Source organism: Capra hircus, chromosome 8 (genome assembly GCF_001704415.2).
Source record: "Capra hircus breed San Clemente chromosome 8, ASM170441v1, whole genome shotgun sequence".
In the NCBI taxonomy this organism is placed as follows: Eukaryota; Metazoa; Chordata; class Mammalia; order Artiodactyla; family Bovidae; genus Capra; species Capra hircus.
Window position 1 is genome coordinate 64,535,002 of NC_030815.1, and position 19,209 is coordinate 64,554,210.

The window sequence follows — 19,209 nt, forward strand, 5'->3', positions numbered from 1 at the left end:
GAAAAACAATTATGAGAAGTATAAGTAATCCATAAATATAACCACCCCTGAATAATTGAGAGTTGACCTAAATGCAGGAGTGATAATAAATTTCTGGTCTAGAAATGTCAATTGTGTTCCCCAACAAGCATCCTTTTTCTACAGCAATACCTCGAAAACAAATCTATACTTGAATGGGTGGGGGTAGGATAGGGGAGAACCACCCCACACATGGATCTGTTAATTAAGGGAGCAGGAGCAGGTTTTACCCAGTGGCTTTCTACCATTAAATTGAATTCTTTAAAAATGTGACATGAAGTGCAGTTAATGATGGGAATTCAGTGATTGAACCATAACGATCTCTCCCTGTCCTTAAACAGTTGTACAAGCACACACAAATGTTAGGAAGGTTTCAGGTTATTGGGAAAACATATACCTGAAGCAAAATGCCACCAGCACTCAAATTGGTATATCCTTGCGGATGATGATAAGAAATACAGTTTTCTAAAATTACTTTGAAAGAGAGCTTTTAATTACAATGAAAGAGAGCTTCATTCCGGAAACACAGGTTTCCTACCCTTACAGACTGCTGCAAATTTAAATGCTGGAAACATCAGAAGTATGTTGTATTTTTGAAATTTCTCATTTTGAACTAAAATCACCTGCTAAAGCAGGGAAAATGTATCTGGCTTTAATTTTTATATAAGCAGTTTAGAAACGATCCCTTAAAATGAAATTAAAAGGTGATAGAGTAAAAACAGATACAAGAGGATTGAGAATCGCTGAAAATTTAAAAAGATAGAAAGTAAATCTAGAATTTTAGACACAAAATAGATCACCAGTCCTAGATTACCTAGATTTTTTTTTTCATGTAGCCCAGGCTTACCAAATAAATTCACCTTTCTGCTCTATTTGGAGTTGAATAGATTCAGGTAACTTCTGAATGAGTGGTGAATATACATCCATTTGCACAAATTATTTTTATTTTTTTAAATCAAGCATTCTCTTGTATCTGGAGCATAAAATATCTTTTATTATTTCATGTTTCATTTTAAAATTGTATGTGATTCTGAAGAATACAACATTATATCCAGACCCAAGTTTACTGTTGCATCTTTTACAATATGGCTATTTTGTTCATGTCAATAGTCATTTATGACATAACCTATTAATGGGAATTTTCATTGAAAATATATGGCCCTCATATTCCTTCCTTTATCTCATTCTTTTTTGTTTGGTTGTTTTTTCTTGGATGTGATAGTGGTTTTCAGTATCCAGTTTTAAATCTTTTCTTTCAAAAGTCAGAAATGGACAGTTTACCATTCTTTTAAAAATAAAATACACTGCAAAGGCTGATTAAGAGATTTGTTTTTGCATTAAAACTTAATTTCCTATATGTTAAACCTAGAGAAGTCCTCATTTTTGCTCTTTATGATTTCATCTCTATTGGTGGACAAAGCTGCTTTCTGTGATATTTGACTTACAATAGTGATAGGCAACAAAGTATATCCCAGATAATTTTGATTTTATTTTAATAAGGTCAGCAATAATCAGGGGAGTGGACCAAGTAGAAAATTGTTCCCAAGGGGATATTAAAAGTGAAGATAATTTAATCCTCCAAGGTATGATATGTTGACCTGGTAATTTCAGATATGATTTTATCATTCAGACTTGGATGTCTCCTGAGACTTGCTTCAGAACAATCCGAGATGATTTTCATTGTCAGCAGCTAACACTAATAAAATTGTTTTTCCTGCAGGCTAGTGTGTTAGGAAATTAAATTTATCTAATTATACGAATTGCACTGTCGCTTTTCACATTGTAATTAAAATACATCTTGTCAGGTCCTACCTCTTTCCAGAAACTATTAGTTGACTATCTGTGTATTGTATTTCCTCAGAGAACAGTGCAGAAAAATGCAAAATATGTTTGCCTGGCAAATAAAAACTGCCCCGTAGACAAGAGACGTCGAAACCGATGTCAGTACTGTCGATTTCAGAAGTGTCTCAGTGTCGGAATGGTTAAAGAAGGTATGGGTATAATGCTTTTTATCCAACTTGCTTGTAAATATTCTCAGATATCCCTGAAAAAAGTTAATATTTACATTTGGGTTGGTGAATTTTCCTAGTTTCCCTTTCCTTTCAGCATTCTATTTTTATGGTGTATTTACATTTAAAAATAGCAGAGGTCTGCTTATTCTAATTTCTCAAAATCAATAGAGAGCTTGTGTACATACATCTTTCTTCTATTTGAGAAGGAGACTTTTAGGGCTAATTCATTACCAAATGTACGTATGGGGTGGCTGTTATGCTGGCTGTTTCAACTCTCATTAAATCATTGTGGGGATATTACTCCAAACTTTTTCCACTTTTAAACAGTCAGTCTCATTAACGATTTGCTCAACTGTAAAGTGTTTTGTTTCCTTTCTGTGATTTATGGCTGTTTGTGGATATCTTTGGAGACATTTTTTCTTTTTTTCTCTTGGTATCAGTTGTCCGTACAGACAGTCTGAAAGGGAGGAGAGGTCGGCTGCCTTCCAAACCAAAGAGCCCATTACAGCAGGAAGCCTCTCAGCCCTCTCCACCTTCTCCTCCGATCTGTATGATGAATGCCCTTGTCCGAGCTTTAACAGACTCAACGCCCAGAGATCTTGATTATTCCAGAGTAAGTTTTATGATATCCTGCTTTTGAGTGAATGATCAGGGTCTCTATTCATGATGCTAGTAATAAGCCTGGATTGAATGACTTGTGTCTGGCACTGTGCTCAACCATTTTCATATCTTTTCTCTATTTTTTCACTTCACTTAGCGATTCCAGTGCATCCATTGCACCGAATAATTTTTGCCTTATTGAATCTCTAAATGCCTTAACAAATGACCCTGACAGTGCTGCACCTGTCATACCCATTGTTGCAGGATTCCTGATGGTTGTGCCAATGAAAATCTGCACAGGTGAATTACAATTTGTACATTTCTTTCGTGCTTTAGACAACATGACTACTGTGTTTTTCATATTGTGACCAAACCAGCTGGGTAAGCCTCAAGTTATCCTTAAACAGTTTACCCAGTTGCACTGGCATTGATTGACCTACTGCTTATGGAGAGGGATTAGACCATTGATGGAGAGGAGCAAACCCTGGCCTTGACATCAGGATGACTGGGATGGAATGTTGCCTCTGCTGCTTCCTGCCTGGGTCACCTGGCTCCTGCTCTTGGCTTTCTCATCCTTACAGTGGAGATTACAATATTTAACCTCAGAGGGATGTTTTGAACATCAGTCACATAGGAACAATGGTTGAGAAAACATTTGAAACTGAAAATGACCACCAGTGTTGTTACGTCAACCAAAATATATCAACACTTTTATTTGATATGGGATATAGTGAAATATCATCAGTTTTAAACCTGAAAATTCCCAGACATTTGGATAACATGAAGAAGAATGATTTTCTGAGCAAATGTATAAATATTATTGGAAGACAATTTTAAAAGAGACTTAGAAAAGCAAACTTCTAGTAAGGCAGGGTCTCACCAGAGAAAGAAAGAAAGGAAAAAGATCATAATTATTCAGCCATTTCTACATGCTAGACATTGTGGTACTTTGTCTCATCTAACAACCATTTAAAGAACCATAAACTGTAAGAATAGTTACTCCCACTCTAAGACAAGGAAACTTACAAACACAATTTCCACACAGAGGAGAGAGAAACCAGTCAAGGGATCCCCAGTTGGTTGATTTGGCTTGGTAGCAATTACCAGATTGCCTTCTCCAGGTCCAATCAGTATCTTGAACTTCTGGTTGAAGGGTTGGCTAAGAGTGTGAGTGTGTCTGCTGTTGCCCTCTTCTTAGGTTGTAGTGTTGACAGAAATGAAAGGGTGATTGGTCTACCTGCTGTGATCTGCCTTCCTTCATCCCCTCCCTCCTTTTAGGCTGTGAGGCCTCCTTTGCACTCTGGAGCACAAGACTCCCTATGAGAACCATGGTAGGTCCTTAGCATCAAAGGTTGAGGACTCTTGTTCTGATTACAAGTAGCATCTCTTGACTGCAGTCAAGTCTCAAATAATAGTTTAACTGAATAATGCAGTGGTTAAAGGGCTAAGGCTTTGGAACTGTGCAGGCTTCAAGTAAAATTCCAATACCGTCATGTATTGGAATGACCAATACATTCCAAGCTGGGTGACCTTGAGCAACTGATTAAATCTTTAAATATCTCACCTTCCTCATCTGTGTTATGGAATAATAATAATAATATCTACTTCCCAAGATTGTTTTTATAAAATTTAAATAAGATACTTGTCAGAGCTTTAGCTCAGTACCCTGTATGTTATCTCCTTGACCATACCTTCTTATTCTGTCATTTGTTGAATGCTTTAATGAGTATAAACACTACATATGTCAGGTGCTATGTAGCAGAACCACTAAGGTAAGTGTGATGGTTGCCATTTCATAGATGAAGAGATTAAAAGTGAGAAAGCCTAAGGAACTGATTTGCCCAAGGTCACATGAGTGAGTGAGTGAGTGAAGTTGCTCAGTCTTGTCCAACTCTTTGCAACCCCATGGACTGTAGCCTACCAGGCTCCTCAATCCATTGAATTTTCCAGGCAAGAGTACTGGAGTGGGTTGCCATTTCCTTCTCCAAGGTCACCTAGCTAATATGTATCTGAGATAGAATTAGAAGCCAATTGGTCCAATTTTCCCCGCAAATCTGTGCTCCTAAGACCACAATTTCCTGCCTCTCTGGTTTCAGTGAGAATGGATGATGGAAAAGTGTTTGGGAATAAAGACTTTTCCATGAACCAACTCTGGCCTTCCCTTATGCAATCTATCTGAATTAATGAAACTTCTTGGCACTGCCTCCACTGAGGCTACAACACACAATCTGACCTTGTACTAGGGCATTGGCAATGACTATGGCCAGTCCAAAGAATTTTATCCACAAAGTGATGATGGCAGGGGCACAAATCATCCAATTATTGGTCTACGTGTCCTAATTAGTTATTCAGTGGTGAACCCTGTCCCATACTTTGAGTTGTCCCAGCTGGGAACTGTCCACACTGAAAAATCAATCCACTGTGTTTGCTTGCTTCTGTACCATTCAGTGTGTTAGACTAGAGCCATCATCCTCATCAACAAACATTTATCCAATTTAATTGTTAGCTTTGTCCAAAATAGCAGATTGACCATGCCAGAGTCTGGGTCACGATGATACTACCTTTGAGGCCTGGTTCAATTTTGCAAAGCATATCCATTTTAATTGCATTGTTTTGGAATCAGATCGAACCTCATAGCTTGGATTCTCCTGCTTTTAGATAGCTTTACAAAATTATCAAAAATTGGACTCAAATCAATTAAATTAAAAGTCTTTTTTAAAAAATACAGTGAGTTTTCATCAAAAACTTGGATGAAAGCATAGAAGGCATGCTGATCACATTTGCAGATGACAGAAAGCTGGGAGGGATCGCTAATATGATGGATGTCAGTATCAACATTCAGAGTGATTTCGACAGGTTGGAACAGGATGGATGAAACCATCATGGAGAAAGTTAACAAAAATAAACGTGAAGCTCAGCATTTAGAATTTTTTTAAATGGGAGAGACTTAGCTTCTCAGTGGTTCATGTTGAGAGATCTCAGGAGTTTATTCCCTATGCTCAGTAAGAACCACCAGTGTGTTTAGGTGGTGGAAGGAGGGATGCTAAATTAGCTTCAGCCTCTGCAGAAGAAGGATAGGACCAGGACTAACTTGGTGGTGCCCCATGGGCTCTGTGCTGTCAGTCCACACTTCAAGGATGGAGTTCAGTTCCAAGCTGGGATTTAAGAGGGCAATGGATACACTGTTTTTAAAAACTTGAAACGGATAGTTGGAGGAAATGGTAATATGTAGACAGAAAGAGAGTAGGTATGATGGGACTAGGTCACACTTTTGCCATGTTACCAAGAGGACTGTTCTCCCAAGGGCAGATCTAGAGGGTGAAGGAAGTGGCCTTTCCAGTCCATTCTGAGGACAAGAAAGAGTTCTATTGGCTCCAAGAACTGCTATGGAAGTATGAAGAAACTTAAGGAGAACTCTTTAAGGGTTCCTCACAAGGAGACAGGTTGTTTTGGCTGATATTAAGTTCCTTCCAGCTCTAAGATTTCATGATTCTAGGGTCTACCTTATCGTCCCTAAATGCAAGTGAATAGATATACATATGAGAATGTGTGTTGTTAAGTAACTTGTTACTTCACAAGATTGAATTTGCTTGTTCATTTTCTTAAAAAAAATTAACATAAAGTGAACGAAGCAAAATGAATTTATTGAAAGTCTACTCTGAGCCAGGTACCATCACATATATTTAGTTTATGTGGTATAATTTATGGTTTCAGTCATTTTTTAAATATCACTCATTGTAATTCAGTTTTCATATTACCTTCTCTTTAAAGTTTTTATTTAAGAATTCAGAGAACTGGAGGTGATCTTGAGGTAATCTAATCCAACATTCATATTTTCAGAAGAATAAATAAAAGTTTAAAAAGATTAAGTGGCTTACCTAAAGTCAGTGGCAAACAGTTAGACCCAAATCTCACCCCTCAAGAGAGTATGTTTCTCACCATATTGCCTTTCTGTGTAATGGAAATGTACTAGTTTGTTTGTTTTTTTTTTTTCAAATAGAAGTCTTTATTAGATTTTTTAAATTACAATAAGAATAACATATACTAATGGGTTTGAAAAAGCCAAACCATTTAAAAGTGAATCAAGTGAAAAATGAAAGTATCTTCTTCATTTATTTCTGCTTAAACCATAAGATAGTGGTAGACATAATTTATTACATTTTAAGTAAGAATATGCACTGTCGGTTTTGAGTCAGACAGTTGAACATGACCAAAACAATTTATTAAAGATGCTACCTTCCCCCAGTGAATCAGAGAAATGAGAAAACATTTGCCAGACAGGTTCATTCTAATCTTCTTGTCCCAGCCTATGTGCCTTTAAGGTAGTAAGTGAGTGTTTTCCTGGTTTATGGGACAGGGAGGTGGAGGACTTGTTCCAAGTCACAGAGGGAAGGGTGTTTTCAAGGCCAGAAAGATGGCTCCTCGCTCTGTGAAACGTTCCTGGCGCTGAGACCTTCTCTTCTCCTTTGGGCCAAACTTCTCTCCTTCAAAAGTGAGCTCAGATCATTATATATCAGTGCAGTCAAAACATGTCAGATTTGATTTGTTTCGCCTCAAAATGTTGCTGTTCTCTACCCCACAGTTGCTTTTAATTTAGCATTACAAGTATATATAGATACCAGACTTGACTTCAGAGCCTGTGTAATTACTAATGAGAAAGTGTACTTCACATCCTCATTTGTTGGTCATTTTAAGTATTTGCCAGCAAACTAGGATGTTTTCTGGTAAGAGTATCACTTAGCACTATAACAGATTCCGAAAACAAGATACAGTACAGATACAACCAGGCACCAGCAAGTGGCATTTAAATATGTTAACAAAATAGCCCAGGAGACAATGTAGCTGGCACATGTTAGACCTACAAAGTATAAACTACATGAAGATTCTGCAGAATCCTTCTTAAAGCTACTTCAAAGACCCTCTCAAATTGCCACTAACCCACTGGATGATTTCAGGCCAGTTCTGCCCCTCGGTGGGCCTCAGTTTTCTCATATGAATGACGAGGAGACTGGACTAAATGCAGTGCCACAATCCCTTCCAGCCTTCTCATTCCCTGACCCTGTGACCATTATACCTGCTACAATTCCCCTATCAGTACAGGTCTCCATTTCCCAAAGTGTGGTACCCAGGTTGCCTGTATCAGAAGAAGCCAAGGTGTTTGCTTAAAATGCAGATATCCCCCGGGCTACAGGCAGGCCTACTGACTCAGAACTGGGGGACTGGGAAAGCAGGCAGGAATCTATAGTTTTAAAAAGGCCTCAGATGGTTCCTTGGCACACTAAGGTTTAAGAACCATCATTATAATTTAATAAGAAAAATTCAGTTTTACCCCTAATCTCCTATTTCCCAACCTGCCTGGCCATTGAGAAGGAATGAGCAAAAGACATGAATTTAACAGAAAGTAACTGACTCACTGAACAGTTCTTCCAGAGCAACGGACACATTATTGAACAAGATGCAACTCCTGTCTTCATGGAGCTTACAGGCTAGTGAGGGAGACAGAAAATAAACCCATATGTAACTGCAGTGATGCCATTTTGAGAAGAGAGGAGGGTTTGGGGGTTTTGTTTTTGTTTTTTAGAGAAGGAAGGCAATTAGATCAGAAAAGAAGAAATTTGGGGAAAACTGTATTAATTGCCTGTTTTTAAAGTGTCACTTTTTACAGTGTAAGATCCTAAGACTATTTATACATAGTTTGGCTCATAGAATAGTAACATCTGAAATATAAGGACCCAGGGAAAACTAACATTGTAAGGGAAAATAAAATGTTCTTAAGACATTTTACATATTTAGCCTTGACTGACGGTGAGATAGAGTGAGTATCAGATTCCATTCTGCTATGAAAACATCACATTGCTAAATTTTAGGGCTGGTGTTCACCAAAGGTCTTGCGTAATTTATTTTAGGCCTGGCTGTGGCTGAAATCTGACTTGTACATACATGGTATTACCATTTGAAATGTGTCAACTCATTTAGTTTAAATAATATTTGTTGCTTGCAGTTCTAGATTCTCAGTCTAAGTCCTTCAGAGAAATCTGCATTAGTCATTAGCTATCAGTAAATGCAATCCTGTGTCTTTGAGTAGTAGTAAAATCTGATTATTGATGGATCAATTATCCATAAAGGCTGGAATACAACGTTAGCATAAAGAAGAAAAAAGATTCACTTTTAAGGTCTTTCTCTATTTGGTCTATATCTGATTAGAATGATCAATAAACAAATTATTCCAGATTTTCTTTGGTGAACCCCAAACTGCTTAGCCCAGAGATAGAGTGATATAGGGGAGTACAGAAGCAGAGTTTGGGGTCTGGTTCTTCCAACTCCATGCTCAGCATTTCATGGCAAGGTGTTTATAAACTGCTAGCCCAGACAGAGAGAGACTCTAATATGTTTTGTTCTATGTCTTTAAAACCTTATATTCAATAAAGGGGACAGTTGATTTTATTTTTCACCCCCAGAAGTTGATGCTAACCCTTCAGTCACCTCCTAGTTACTGGTTACTGGTGGCTCAGACTGAATCCAGTTTGGCTCCAGAATTCTGGAATGTGAACCAGAATCACTACAGGTGAAGCCCAGAGAATCTGGCTGGAGTCTGGCACACAGGGCCTGCTGGCTTTCCTCCTTGCTGGACTCCATCAGAAAAAAAACTGCATACATAGGCAGCCACTGCATCTCCCTGTGTTCAGGATGCATGAAATGTGAGCCCAGCAGGGGCAGCGGCCTGCAGAGGACCCTGGGTGAAAGCTAAGTGCTCTGGAGGCTTCTGAGCAAATATTGGAAGCAGGGAGATTATTGAGTTGTGAGCCCTGCTTTCAGGGACAACAGTGCAGGAGGGAGCTGTTAGGTCCCATTCCTTGATGTTCTTTAGTTTTTTTCTCTCCATTTAACACCCTACTTTGAAACAATAAGGCTGAATTAGTATCAAATTCTAGGCAATACCATCATACCTGATGTGATTAGCAACATTTGGAATCACTGAATGCAAGAGCCATCATGTGGAGCATTCACCAGGATAGATGATGGTCTGGGCTGTAAAAGAATTGAAATCATACAGTGTCTACCATCAAACCCACCCTGGAATTAAACTAGAAATCAATGACAGAAAGACAACTGACTACAAGAGCCAAAGGAATCTTAGAGGTTGGCTAGTCTAGTCACTTCCTACTGCAGAGACAGACACAGACCCAGAGAAGTTAAGTGCCTAATCTAGGGCTTCACAGCAAGTCAGTGTCAAAGCCTGGAGGAGGCACCCGAGATTTGCTGTCTGATCCGACATTCTTTCCTCAACTCTCCATTGAGAGTTTCACATGTAGTGCTATCAGTTCTCTAAACATGGTGCTGCCTTGAATTTCATGCTGCCTGTGGGGAACATTTGGAATTAGATTCATGTAAGAAGAGAAACGGAGAAGGCAATGGCACCCCACTCCAGTACTCTTGCCTGGAAAATCCTATGAACGAAGGAGCCTGGTAGGCTGCAGTCCATGGGGTTGCTAAGAGTCAGATACGACTGAGTGACTTCCCTTTCACTTTTCACTTTCATGCATTGGAGAAGGAAATGGCAACCCACTCCAGTGTTCTTGCCTGGAGAGTCCCAGAGATGGGGGAGCCTGGTGGGCTGCCATTTATGGGGTCGCACAGAGTCGGACACAACTGAAGTGACTTAGCAAAAAGAGAAGGTTTAAAAATAAAATCTTTTTCTCCCCACTCTCCTCCAGTTAATAGTACATGTGCTAAAAGAAGGTGGTGGGGAGTGTCCATGTGACACCATATCATGCTGTCATCCTTAAATATCCAAGGAAAGGAGAGATGACTGCTTCCTTCTACCCTACTTTCCTCCCATTCCAACTCTGAACATCCAGGGCGTCATATTAATAGAATCCTGGCCCTGGGCAGATTATTGGGAGTAGAGGAGCCAGGACTTTGGACTGGACCTGATATTATGGGATCCTAAAAGTCAGGCTGAAAATTAGGAACCTTCCAGTTCAACCTCATCCCTCATCTTATAATATGGGAGCTGAGGAACAGTGATAATTCTAAATATCAAAATCATTATCAGTATCATTACTGTATTCATGTGTTAAATATGTTCTATGTGCCAGGTTTTCCACATATGTTATCACATTTAATCACTGCAACAAAATGTTGAGGAAGATAGTACCACCATTGTACAGAGGAGAAAACTGAGGCTCAGAAAAGCTAAGTAATTTATCCTAGATAACTATAGTAGCAGAGCTACATTATTTCACAAATTAGGGGCCGAGAGAAATCTAGGATTGAAGTAACTGGGCTCCTTGTCTGATGTTTCTTTTGTTATTTCATTATGCCTTTTGGGAAAACACAGTGGGATGAGGGGAGACCCAGTTCAGACAAGGGCCTTATTTCTTCAGACCTATGGAATTCTACAGTGAGCACCTGTCTGCTCTGGCTTTTTGTCCTCCATCCCCTGACTGTTCTTTCACTGAACAATATTCAACAACGGTTTGTTATGGTTATCGTTTAGTCACTGAGAGTCAATTATGTGCCAGTCACGGTGGTGACAAAATATGAGACCAGATGAATGTGTACATGGAGAGCAAAATACTTTTTTTTTTTTTGAAGTGCCACCTTTACTACAGAGTATATTCTCATATACACATATACTCTAGTCTTCCATTGATCAAAGCAAAATACTTTTAAAAACTATCCTAGGCCACCAGCTAATAATATCAGAACTGTTAATAGCCAGAAGGTGTGGGACTGGAAATGACAGAGGCATGTTTAAGTCTTGGCTGTACCACCGTTGGTTATGTAACTTGGGAAAGTCTGTTCGCCTTTCTGAGCTTCTTTGAGTCTCAGTTTCCTCATCTGTAAAATAAGGATTAAAATCCATGCCCCTGGAAGATCAACTGAGAAAGGAGACACAAAAGCACCATCAGCTGTGTTTCTGTGACGGCAATGATGCACATTTACATGAAGGTTTTTGCATATCTCTTAAGTCTCTGTTGTTGGATGTCCCTGGATTATTACCTTGCTGTATCAATCTTTCTGCCGGGAGCAGGAAAGATTTTCCTCCAATGATTGAAGCAAAATGCTGACACCAGCAGCATAGCTAAAAGTTGGGTAGAGACTTTAATCCTGCTTGTACCTTCCTTCTCCTGGAGCCCTCTAGGTCACTGCTGTCCAACAGAACACATTCTATACCACATGGTGGCTATTGAGCACTTGAAATATGGCTGGTGTGATAGAGGATTTTCACTCATTTAAGTAGCCACAAGTCCTGAGTCTAATGGCACCCTACTGCCTGGGCCGTGCCAAGGACTCATTCCTCCCCCACTCCCTCCTTTTTTGTTTTATCTCTCAGAAATTCATCAACAGTAAGCACTCATCTTCTCGAACTGGTTAATTCTAAGATTCTCAAACTTCACTGTGCGTGAGAATTCACCTGGAGATCTTGATAAAACAGTTTCTTGGGCTACTCCCCACAGAGATTCTGATTCTGTAAGTCTGGGGCAGAGCTGGAGATTTTTGCTTCTAACACATTCCCAGGTGTTGCTGATGCTGCTGGTCCAAGGACCACAGTTTGAGAACCAGGGATTAATTAAACATCTTGTTGGGATAGCTATGCCTTAGGGACTCTGTGGATCCTGGAGGCTCACAAAGACAACCCCCTAGGGTAATGACTCTCAACACTGGCAGCCCTTTGGAATCACCTGGGGAGCTTTTAAAAATTCCTGATGACCAGTCCCCATCCCAGACCAGTTAAATTAGAATCTCTGTGGATATGACCCGACATGAGTGTCTTTTAAAGCTCCCCAGATGATTGCAGTCAGGACTGAAAACCAGTGCACTCATGGGACTTAAGCAAATTTCGTTGCCTATTAAGTGGTAACAGAGTCCACTCTATTTATGTCACAGTGCTATCATGAGAATCTGATGAGACTATGAGTGCAAAAAGGTTTTAAAAACTCTAGGACCCAAGAGTAAAGATTTAGGCATTGACAATCTTTTTTTTTTTTAGTGCAAATTGTTTTATTAGAAGGTGCTGGAAATTAGGGGGATGAGGACTAAGAGAAGCAAGCAATGAAATGTGCAGCATCACATAAAACACCGTGTGGGCGGCTGACACTTGGTCCCAAAGGAAGACTCTAGGAGACAGTGTAGAACCTGCATCGAACTGTAGTTACGCCACCCAAGGGATACACAGCTTGGTTATTTATCCACCAACCCACTGACTGAGGTTCTCCAGGGAGGATGCTAATTTCTAGCACTTTCTGCTGTCAATCACAGTAAGAGTGGGCTCTGGCAGTCAAAGAAAGCCCTCCTGAATAGAGAAGGCATTGACAATCTTGCAAGAGCCAATTAGCAAATGATGCTGTCAGCCCTATTGGACTGAGATAACGCTGCTCTCTTTCTCTGTTATTTGCATTCTAGTACTGTCCCACTGACCAGGCTGCTGCAGGCACAGATGCTGAGCATGTACAACAGTTCTACAACCTTCTAACAGCTTCCATTGATGTATCCAGAAGCTGGGCAGAAAAGATTCCCGGATTTACTGATCTTCCCAAAGAAGATCAGACATTACTTATAGAATCAGCCTTTTTGGAGCTGTTTGTTCTCAGACTTTCCATCAGGTAATTACTATTCTTTTATCTTCCTTTAGTCCACTCCTTCCTTTGAAGAAGTTTGAAACCTGCTGGATTTTTAATTAAGTCAGTGGTGAAAAGTTTGCTCAAGAAAGACATATGTAATATGACCAGGCATTAAAAAAACTGAGCAATGGATCGAACACTGGGCTGGTAGCCAGGTCTCCTGGGTTCTAGTCTTAGTTTTAACAGACTTGTTGTAAGACCCTAAGCAGGTCACTTGCTTCACCAGAAATTTAGTTTCCTTCTTCATGAAATAAGAAGATTGGATTTGGCAATTGATGGGCTTCCCTGGTAGCTCAGCTGTTGAAGAATCCGCCTGCACTGCAGGATTCCTGGGTTTGATCCCTGGGTTAGGAAGGTTTCCTCTAGGAGGGATAGCAACCCACTCCAGTATTCTTGCCTTGAGAATCTCTATAGACAGAAGAGCTTGGCTGGCTAGTCTATGGGGTCACAAAGAGTCAGACACAACTGAGCAACTAAGCACGACACACAGCAAAGCCCCTTGCAGCGCCATCATTCTGTGATTCCAGGAAGAGTCTCATGGTACATAAGGTATTTCCTGGGAGCAAGTGTTTTCAGCATTGCCTTTACCTCCCAGGTTTCTATTTAGTGTTACTTTCTGATACACCAGAGGGGGTGCTAAAGAGTTCCCACAGCTTTGCAGCCTCCATTATTTATTCTAAAAGAGTAGCTTCTGGATCAATAAATTTGGTTCACCTTACCGCACTCAGTGACATCAAAAACAAAGAGAAACTGATTTTTCAAAAAGCTAGAACCTGGAATCTAAGCTTCTGCCATACAGTTCACATGTAGCATTTTAAATTCTATCTTCCTTGCTTCCTTTCATTTATATATTTATAGGAGACGGTACCAACATTTTACCAATATTATAGGAAAAATCATCACTTTTCCCCTCTTTCTCTTCCCTGCTGCCCACTCCCCCAGTATTCACATCATGTTACCAAAAACTCTCATTTAAGATGCAAATTCCCATGCCTCATTTCCAGCTGTTTTGGTTCGGATCTACGTTGAAGCAAGTCTAGAAATCAGCATTTTTTAATGTATTTATTAATTTTTTAAAATGAAAGATGAATATTTTTAATGATGAAATGTACAATTCACAAAGAAGATAGACATCATAAACTATTAGACACCTAACAACAAAGAAACAAAGATACATAAAGCAAAAATCAGAAGAAATATGAGGGAAAAGAAAAAATATATATAATCATAGTGTGACATATTAACTTAGAAATCTGCATTTTTAAGTCATATTCTAGCAATTCTGACGCCACTGGTCTGAGGTCCAGGTTTTAAACCCTGAGATTGAATCATTCTGTCCTGTACATGCATGCCTGTGTGGAGGGATCTGTGGGAGAGACCAAAGTAGAGTTACAACTAGACTGCCAGTAAGCATAATTATAGCCAATCCTGCATGTGCAGGAGCCAAGCTGAATCAGCAATATGACTATTATCTATCAGGCAGGCAGCAAAGGATTAAGTCAGTAATCAGCTCCATGAGGGCAGACACCATGTAGGCCGTATTCATCAGGTTTTCTCCAGTGTCCAGCTAAGGAATGGCCTTGGTTTTGTGCTCAAGAAATACTTGCTGAGTGAATGAATGAATGAATGAAGTTATTTCTCTAAAAAACACTGTTAAAAAGACATTAACATGTTACTGCAATGGGTCAAGAGAGAGAAATATGTGGCAAGCAATTTGAAAATTAAAGGAGAGTTAAGATTGAGTTAAGGTCCATCTAAAATTCAGAATTAGTTATACCTGACACTGGTTGGGCTCCTCTTGTATTCGGGCACTGTGCATAGACTTTCAAATTCTTTATTTTGTTTAATTCCCACAACATTTTTTGGAGGTAGCAATTAGAATTCCTGTTTTATAGATAAGGATAAGGAAATGCAGAAAGATTAAAGGAGTGCCCAAGGTTCCACAGAGAAGTGGTGCTAACCAGAAGTCCCAGGGTTCCATTCATGAGAAAAGAATGGGATCACTGCGGACATAATATAAACTATCATGATGGATTGAGAAATAGCCCTCTACAGCCCCACTGCTAAAAGCGGAGAATGTAGTAGAAAACAAGGACCCTTTTTACTTTAGACCATTGTTCAGTTTATGATTGATTTCTGGCACTTGAGAGGACTTGGTGTTTTTAGAGTCTGCATGATGAAATTGTAGTGTCTAACCTCGGGCCTTATCAGTTTTCGACATTTAAGAAAATGAAAGAGAAGTCCTGGCGAAGGAGCACTGAAGGAAACAGTCTCATGTTCAAGGCAGAGAGAGACAGGGCACTGGGCTTCACTTCCAGCATCCCCGGGGCAAGCCAGAAACTGCTTCTAACCCTAAGAGAGCAGACACCCTACTCCGAGCATCTCCAGGTCTGAGGCTTACCAGGGAAGTCAGCAGACCACTAGCAGTGGTTGTTTATCCCAGGGTTGTTCATTGAGGGTTCATTGGGCAGGTTTCACAGCACCATGCTGGGTTTGTGAAGGCTGCCCAAAGCTGTGTAGGTACCGGTGCATTATGACGTTATCCCACTGGACAGATTGAACAGACCTGTTTTTGTGTCTCTATCCTTACCCCGCGACGACTTTCTCTCGTAGGTCAAACACTGCTGAAGATAAGTTTGTGTTCTGCAATGGACTTGTCCTGCATCGACTTCAGTGCCTTCGTGGATTTGGGGAGTGGCTCGACTCCATTAAAGACTTTTCCTTAAGTTTGCAGAGCCTGAACCTTGATATCCAAGCCTTAGCCTGCCTGTCAGCACTGAGCATGGTCACAGGTAAGCGCCACCCTGACATGACATGAAGGAACTGTGTCTCCCCCTCTCTCTTTTCCTGGCTTATGTTTGATTCTGGCTTTGGAAATGATTGGCCCACTTTGCTGAAATCCACTGAGTTTGTTGTTTAGACGCTAAGTCATGTCTGACTCTTTGCAACCCCATGGACTGTAGCCCACCAGGCTCCTCTGTTCATAGGCTTTCCCAGGCTAGAATACTGGAGTGGGTTGCCATCTCCCTCTCCAGGGCATCGTCCCAACCTAGGGATCGAACCCACGCCTCCTGTATTGGCAGGTGGATTCTTTACCACTGAACCACCAGGGAAGTCCCCCACTAGGTTTATCATAGTCTAAAACAGGAGACACACAACTGCAACTTATTGTCATGAACTTCCAGGAAGGAGAATTCCCAGTGGGTTTGGTTATTGTCAGAAAACCCAGTAATATGAAAATCTAAATTTCCACAGGGTCACTGTGGACAGTTGGACTCACTGCTTCAGGGTTATTTTTACAGGAGCTTTTGAAGGAAGATTATCCTTAACCAGCCTGGTCCTGTGGGGCAGAGGGGTAGGTCTTTGCTTCCCCCCCCCCCCAGTCCTTAGGTAGTAACCCAAAGTAAAACCAAAGAATTACGTGCACATAAAACACACATTTATTTATTTACAGCTTTATTTAGCAGCTTTAATTGGCAGAGGACTGAGGAAAATGGGCATTCGTATACAGCAAAAATGGTTCAACTCAACTACTTTAAGGGTTTAAACCAGAAGCCTAGAACATATTCAGCTTCTCTGCTATGCCTTTCTCCCCTTAGATGTCTCTTCCTGTCTATCTTTTGAGAGATAAATGATTCCAAGGCAGAATGACAAAGAAAAACAAAGGCACAGTGGATAAGAAAGGGAACATCATCTCCCTATAGCTGCCTGAGGCCCCAGCTTCCCTCTGCCTCTTCATACTTTCAGAGTTTCCTGTTCGATCTCATCCTTCTTGTTCAAACTGGGGCCTGGTGAGGTAGTGACAGTAGATGGAGGCTCCAGAAGAGGCTAGCCAGAGCGGGTTTCAACTCCCATCCTTTTCATCAGACTCAAGTACAGGCTAGGTCATTGGACTGAGGATTAAGTTTCAGATTCTTGACACGCTCTTGGCTATGGAAAATTTTTTTTTGGCTGGTGATGCGTTTCACAGGGGGCCAAATGCATCCTGGGGCACACATGGGCCCTTTTTTCTGATGCATCAGAAATATGCTTACACACACCTCCTTGGGACATCTCCTGTTAGCTATAGTGAGATGTGTCTGAGTACATTAACAGACTAAGCTGGTTCATCATCTAATGGTTTACATAAAGGCCAAGAAGAGTAAGGTGTGTGCAATGGGAGGAACAGGACACCAGTTCCCTCAGGATTCCAAGTGGAAAGTGACTCCTCCTGGTCTTTGGTCCTGAATGAGAAGTCTCCCTGCCAGAGGCTTCCAAGGAAACCATTGACCGTTTCACTCCAGCAGGACTGGAATGAACCTGGTTCAAAGGCTAGCTTTCAACCAAAGCTCTCCAGTTCAGTTTTAAAATCATTCAGCTCTTCCTAGGACAGTTAAATCTTCAAAGCTAGAAAGTATGAAATTTAGTTAATTTAGAAAAACAGACACAAAAACCAGAGCCAGCTAACCTTTGCTTTCAGTAAATAAAGCAAACACATTGCACATCTCTATGGAATGGGTTTTGAGAATAGTTCATTGACAAGTATTCCCTGATCTAGGCACTCTGCTGCAATTCAGTGGGTTTTCAGAGATGGTAACACATATCCCTGGAAGAGATAGAGCACGCAAAAGAATCTATGTGATACAAAGTGCTGAGTGCCAAGGTGGGGATGTGAGAGTGGGTACAAGGTGCTGAGAGACCCATGGTGGAAGATGGTCATCTCAGAAGAGGTAGTGTAAAAGAATCTAAAAAAGAGTGAATACATGTATACGTATAACAGAGTCAACTTGCTGTACACTTAAAACTAACACAACATTGTAAATCAACTACACTCCATTAAAAAAAATTTTTTTAAGATGTAAATATATCCAAACCAGAAAACAAAAACAAAAACAAAAAAAAGAGGCAGCATGAGCTGGTCTTTGATAAAAACATAGGATATCTCCAGGCAAAAATGGAAGGAGTGAGAATTCTAGGCATAAATATAAATTTGCTAAAGCCATTGAAACTGTGGCTGTCATACATTTCAGGTCTAAAAACCAGAGTGATGGGAAGTGAGACAGGTGTGATAGGTTAAGGTGAGGCATGGCATGGAGAACCTTTCACACTTGGATGAGAAGTTTGGGGTTTATCTTGAGAGCAGTGGGGATCCACAGAGAGGAGCATCATGGCCAGGCTTGCATTTTAGAAAAGTCTACCCTGACAGCTCCAAAATCACTGCAGATGGTGACTGCAGCCATGAAATTAAAAGACGCTTACTCCTGGGAAGGAAAGTTAGGACCAATCTAGACAACAAATTCAAAAGCAGAGACATTACTTTGCCAACAAAGGTCCGTCTAGTCAAGGCTATGGTTTTTCCAGTGGTCACATATGGATGTGAGAGTTGGGCTGTGAAGAAAGCTGAGCGCCAAAGAATTGATGCTTTTGAACTGTGGTGGTGGAGAAGACTCTTGAGAATCCCTTGGCCTGCAAGGAAATCCAGCCAGTCCATTCTTAAGGAGATCAGTTCTGGGTGTTCTTTGGAAGGACTGATGCTAAAGCTGAAAGTCCAATACTTTGGCCACCTCATGCGAAGAGTTGACTCATTGGAAAAGACTCTGATGCTGGGAGGGGTTGGGGGCAGGAGGAGAAAGGGACGACAGAGGATGAGATGGCTGGATGGCATCACCGACTCGATGGACATGAGTTTGAGTGAACTCTGGGAGCTGGTGATGGACAGGGAGGCCTGGCATGCTGTGATTCATGGGGTCGCAAAGAGTCGGACACGACTGAGCAACTGAACTGAACTGCCCCTGACAGCTGGTTTTGAGCACAGATTTTAGCAGGAAAGAGACTAAGAGGGAAAAAGCCAGTCCAGGTATGAAAGTTTGGGCTAAGAGGAGGTCCTGAGGCTGACATCTTTTTTTGTTTCACCCTTTAAGTAGAAATTAATAGACAACAGTGAGGTCACAGCATGTGGGTGCCAGGCGATC

General features: G+C 40.7%; 1 protein-coding gene across 2 annotated transcripts in view; it reads left to right on the forward strand.

Annotated features, from left to right (window-relative positions):
- The window catches only part of NR4A3 (nuclear receptor subfamily 4 group A member 3), a 41,967-nt gene that overhangs the window by 9,126 nt on the left and 13,632 nt on the right, over nucleotides 1-19,209 (forward strand). For both annotated transcript variants that reach the window (XM_018052239.1, XM_018052238.1), the window contains 4 exons: nucleotides 1,880-2,009; nucleotides 2,471-2,643; nucleotides 13,041-13,240; nucleotides 15,872-16,050. In XM_018052239.1, the coding sequence (XP_017907728.1) occupies nucleotides 1,880-2,009; nucleotides 2,471-2,643; nucleotides 13,041-13,240; nucleotides 15,872-16,050 (682 nt within the window). The remainder of the gene's footprint in view (nucleotides 1-1,879; nucleotides 2,010-2,470; nucleotides 2,644-13,040; nucleotides 13,241-15,871; nucleotides 16,051-19,209) is intronic.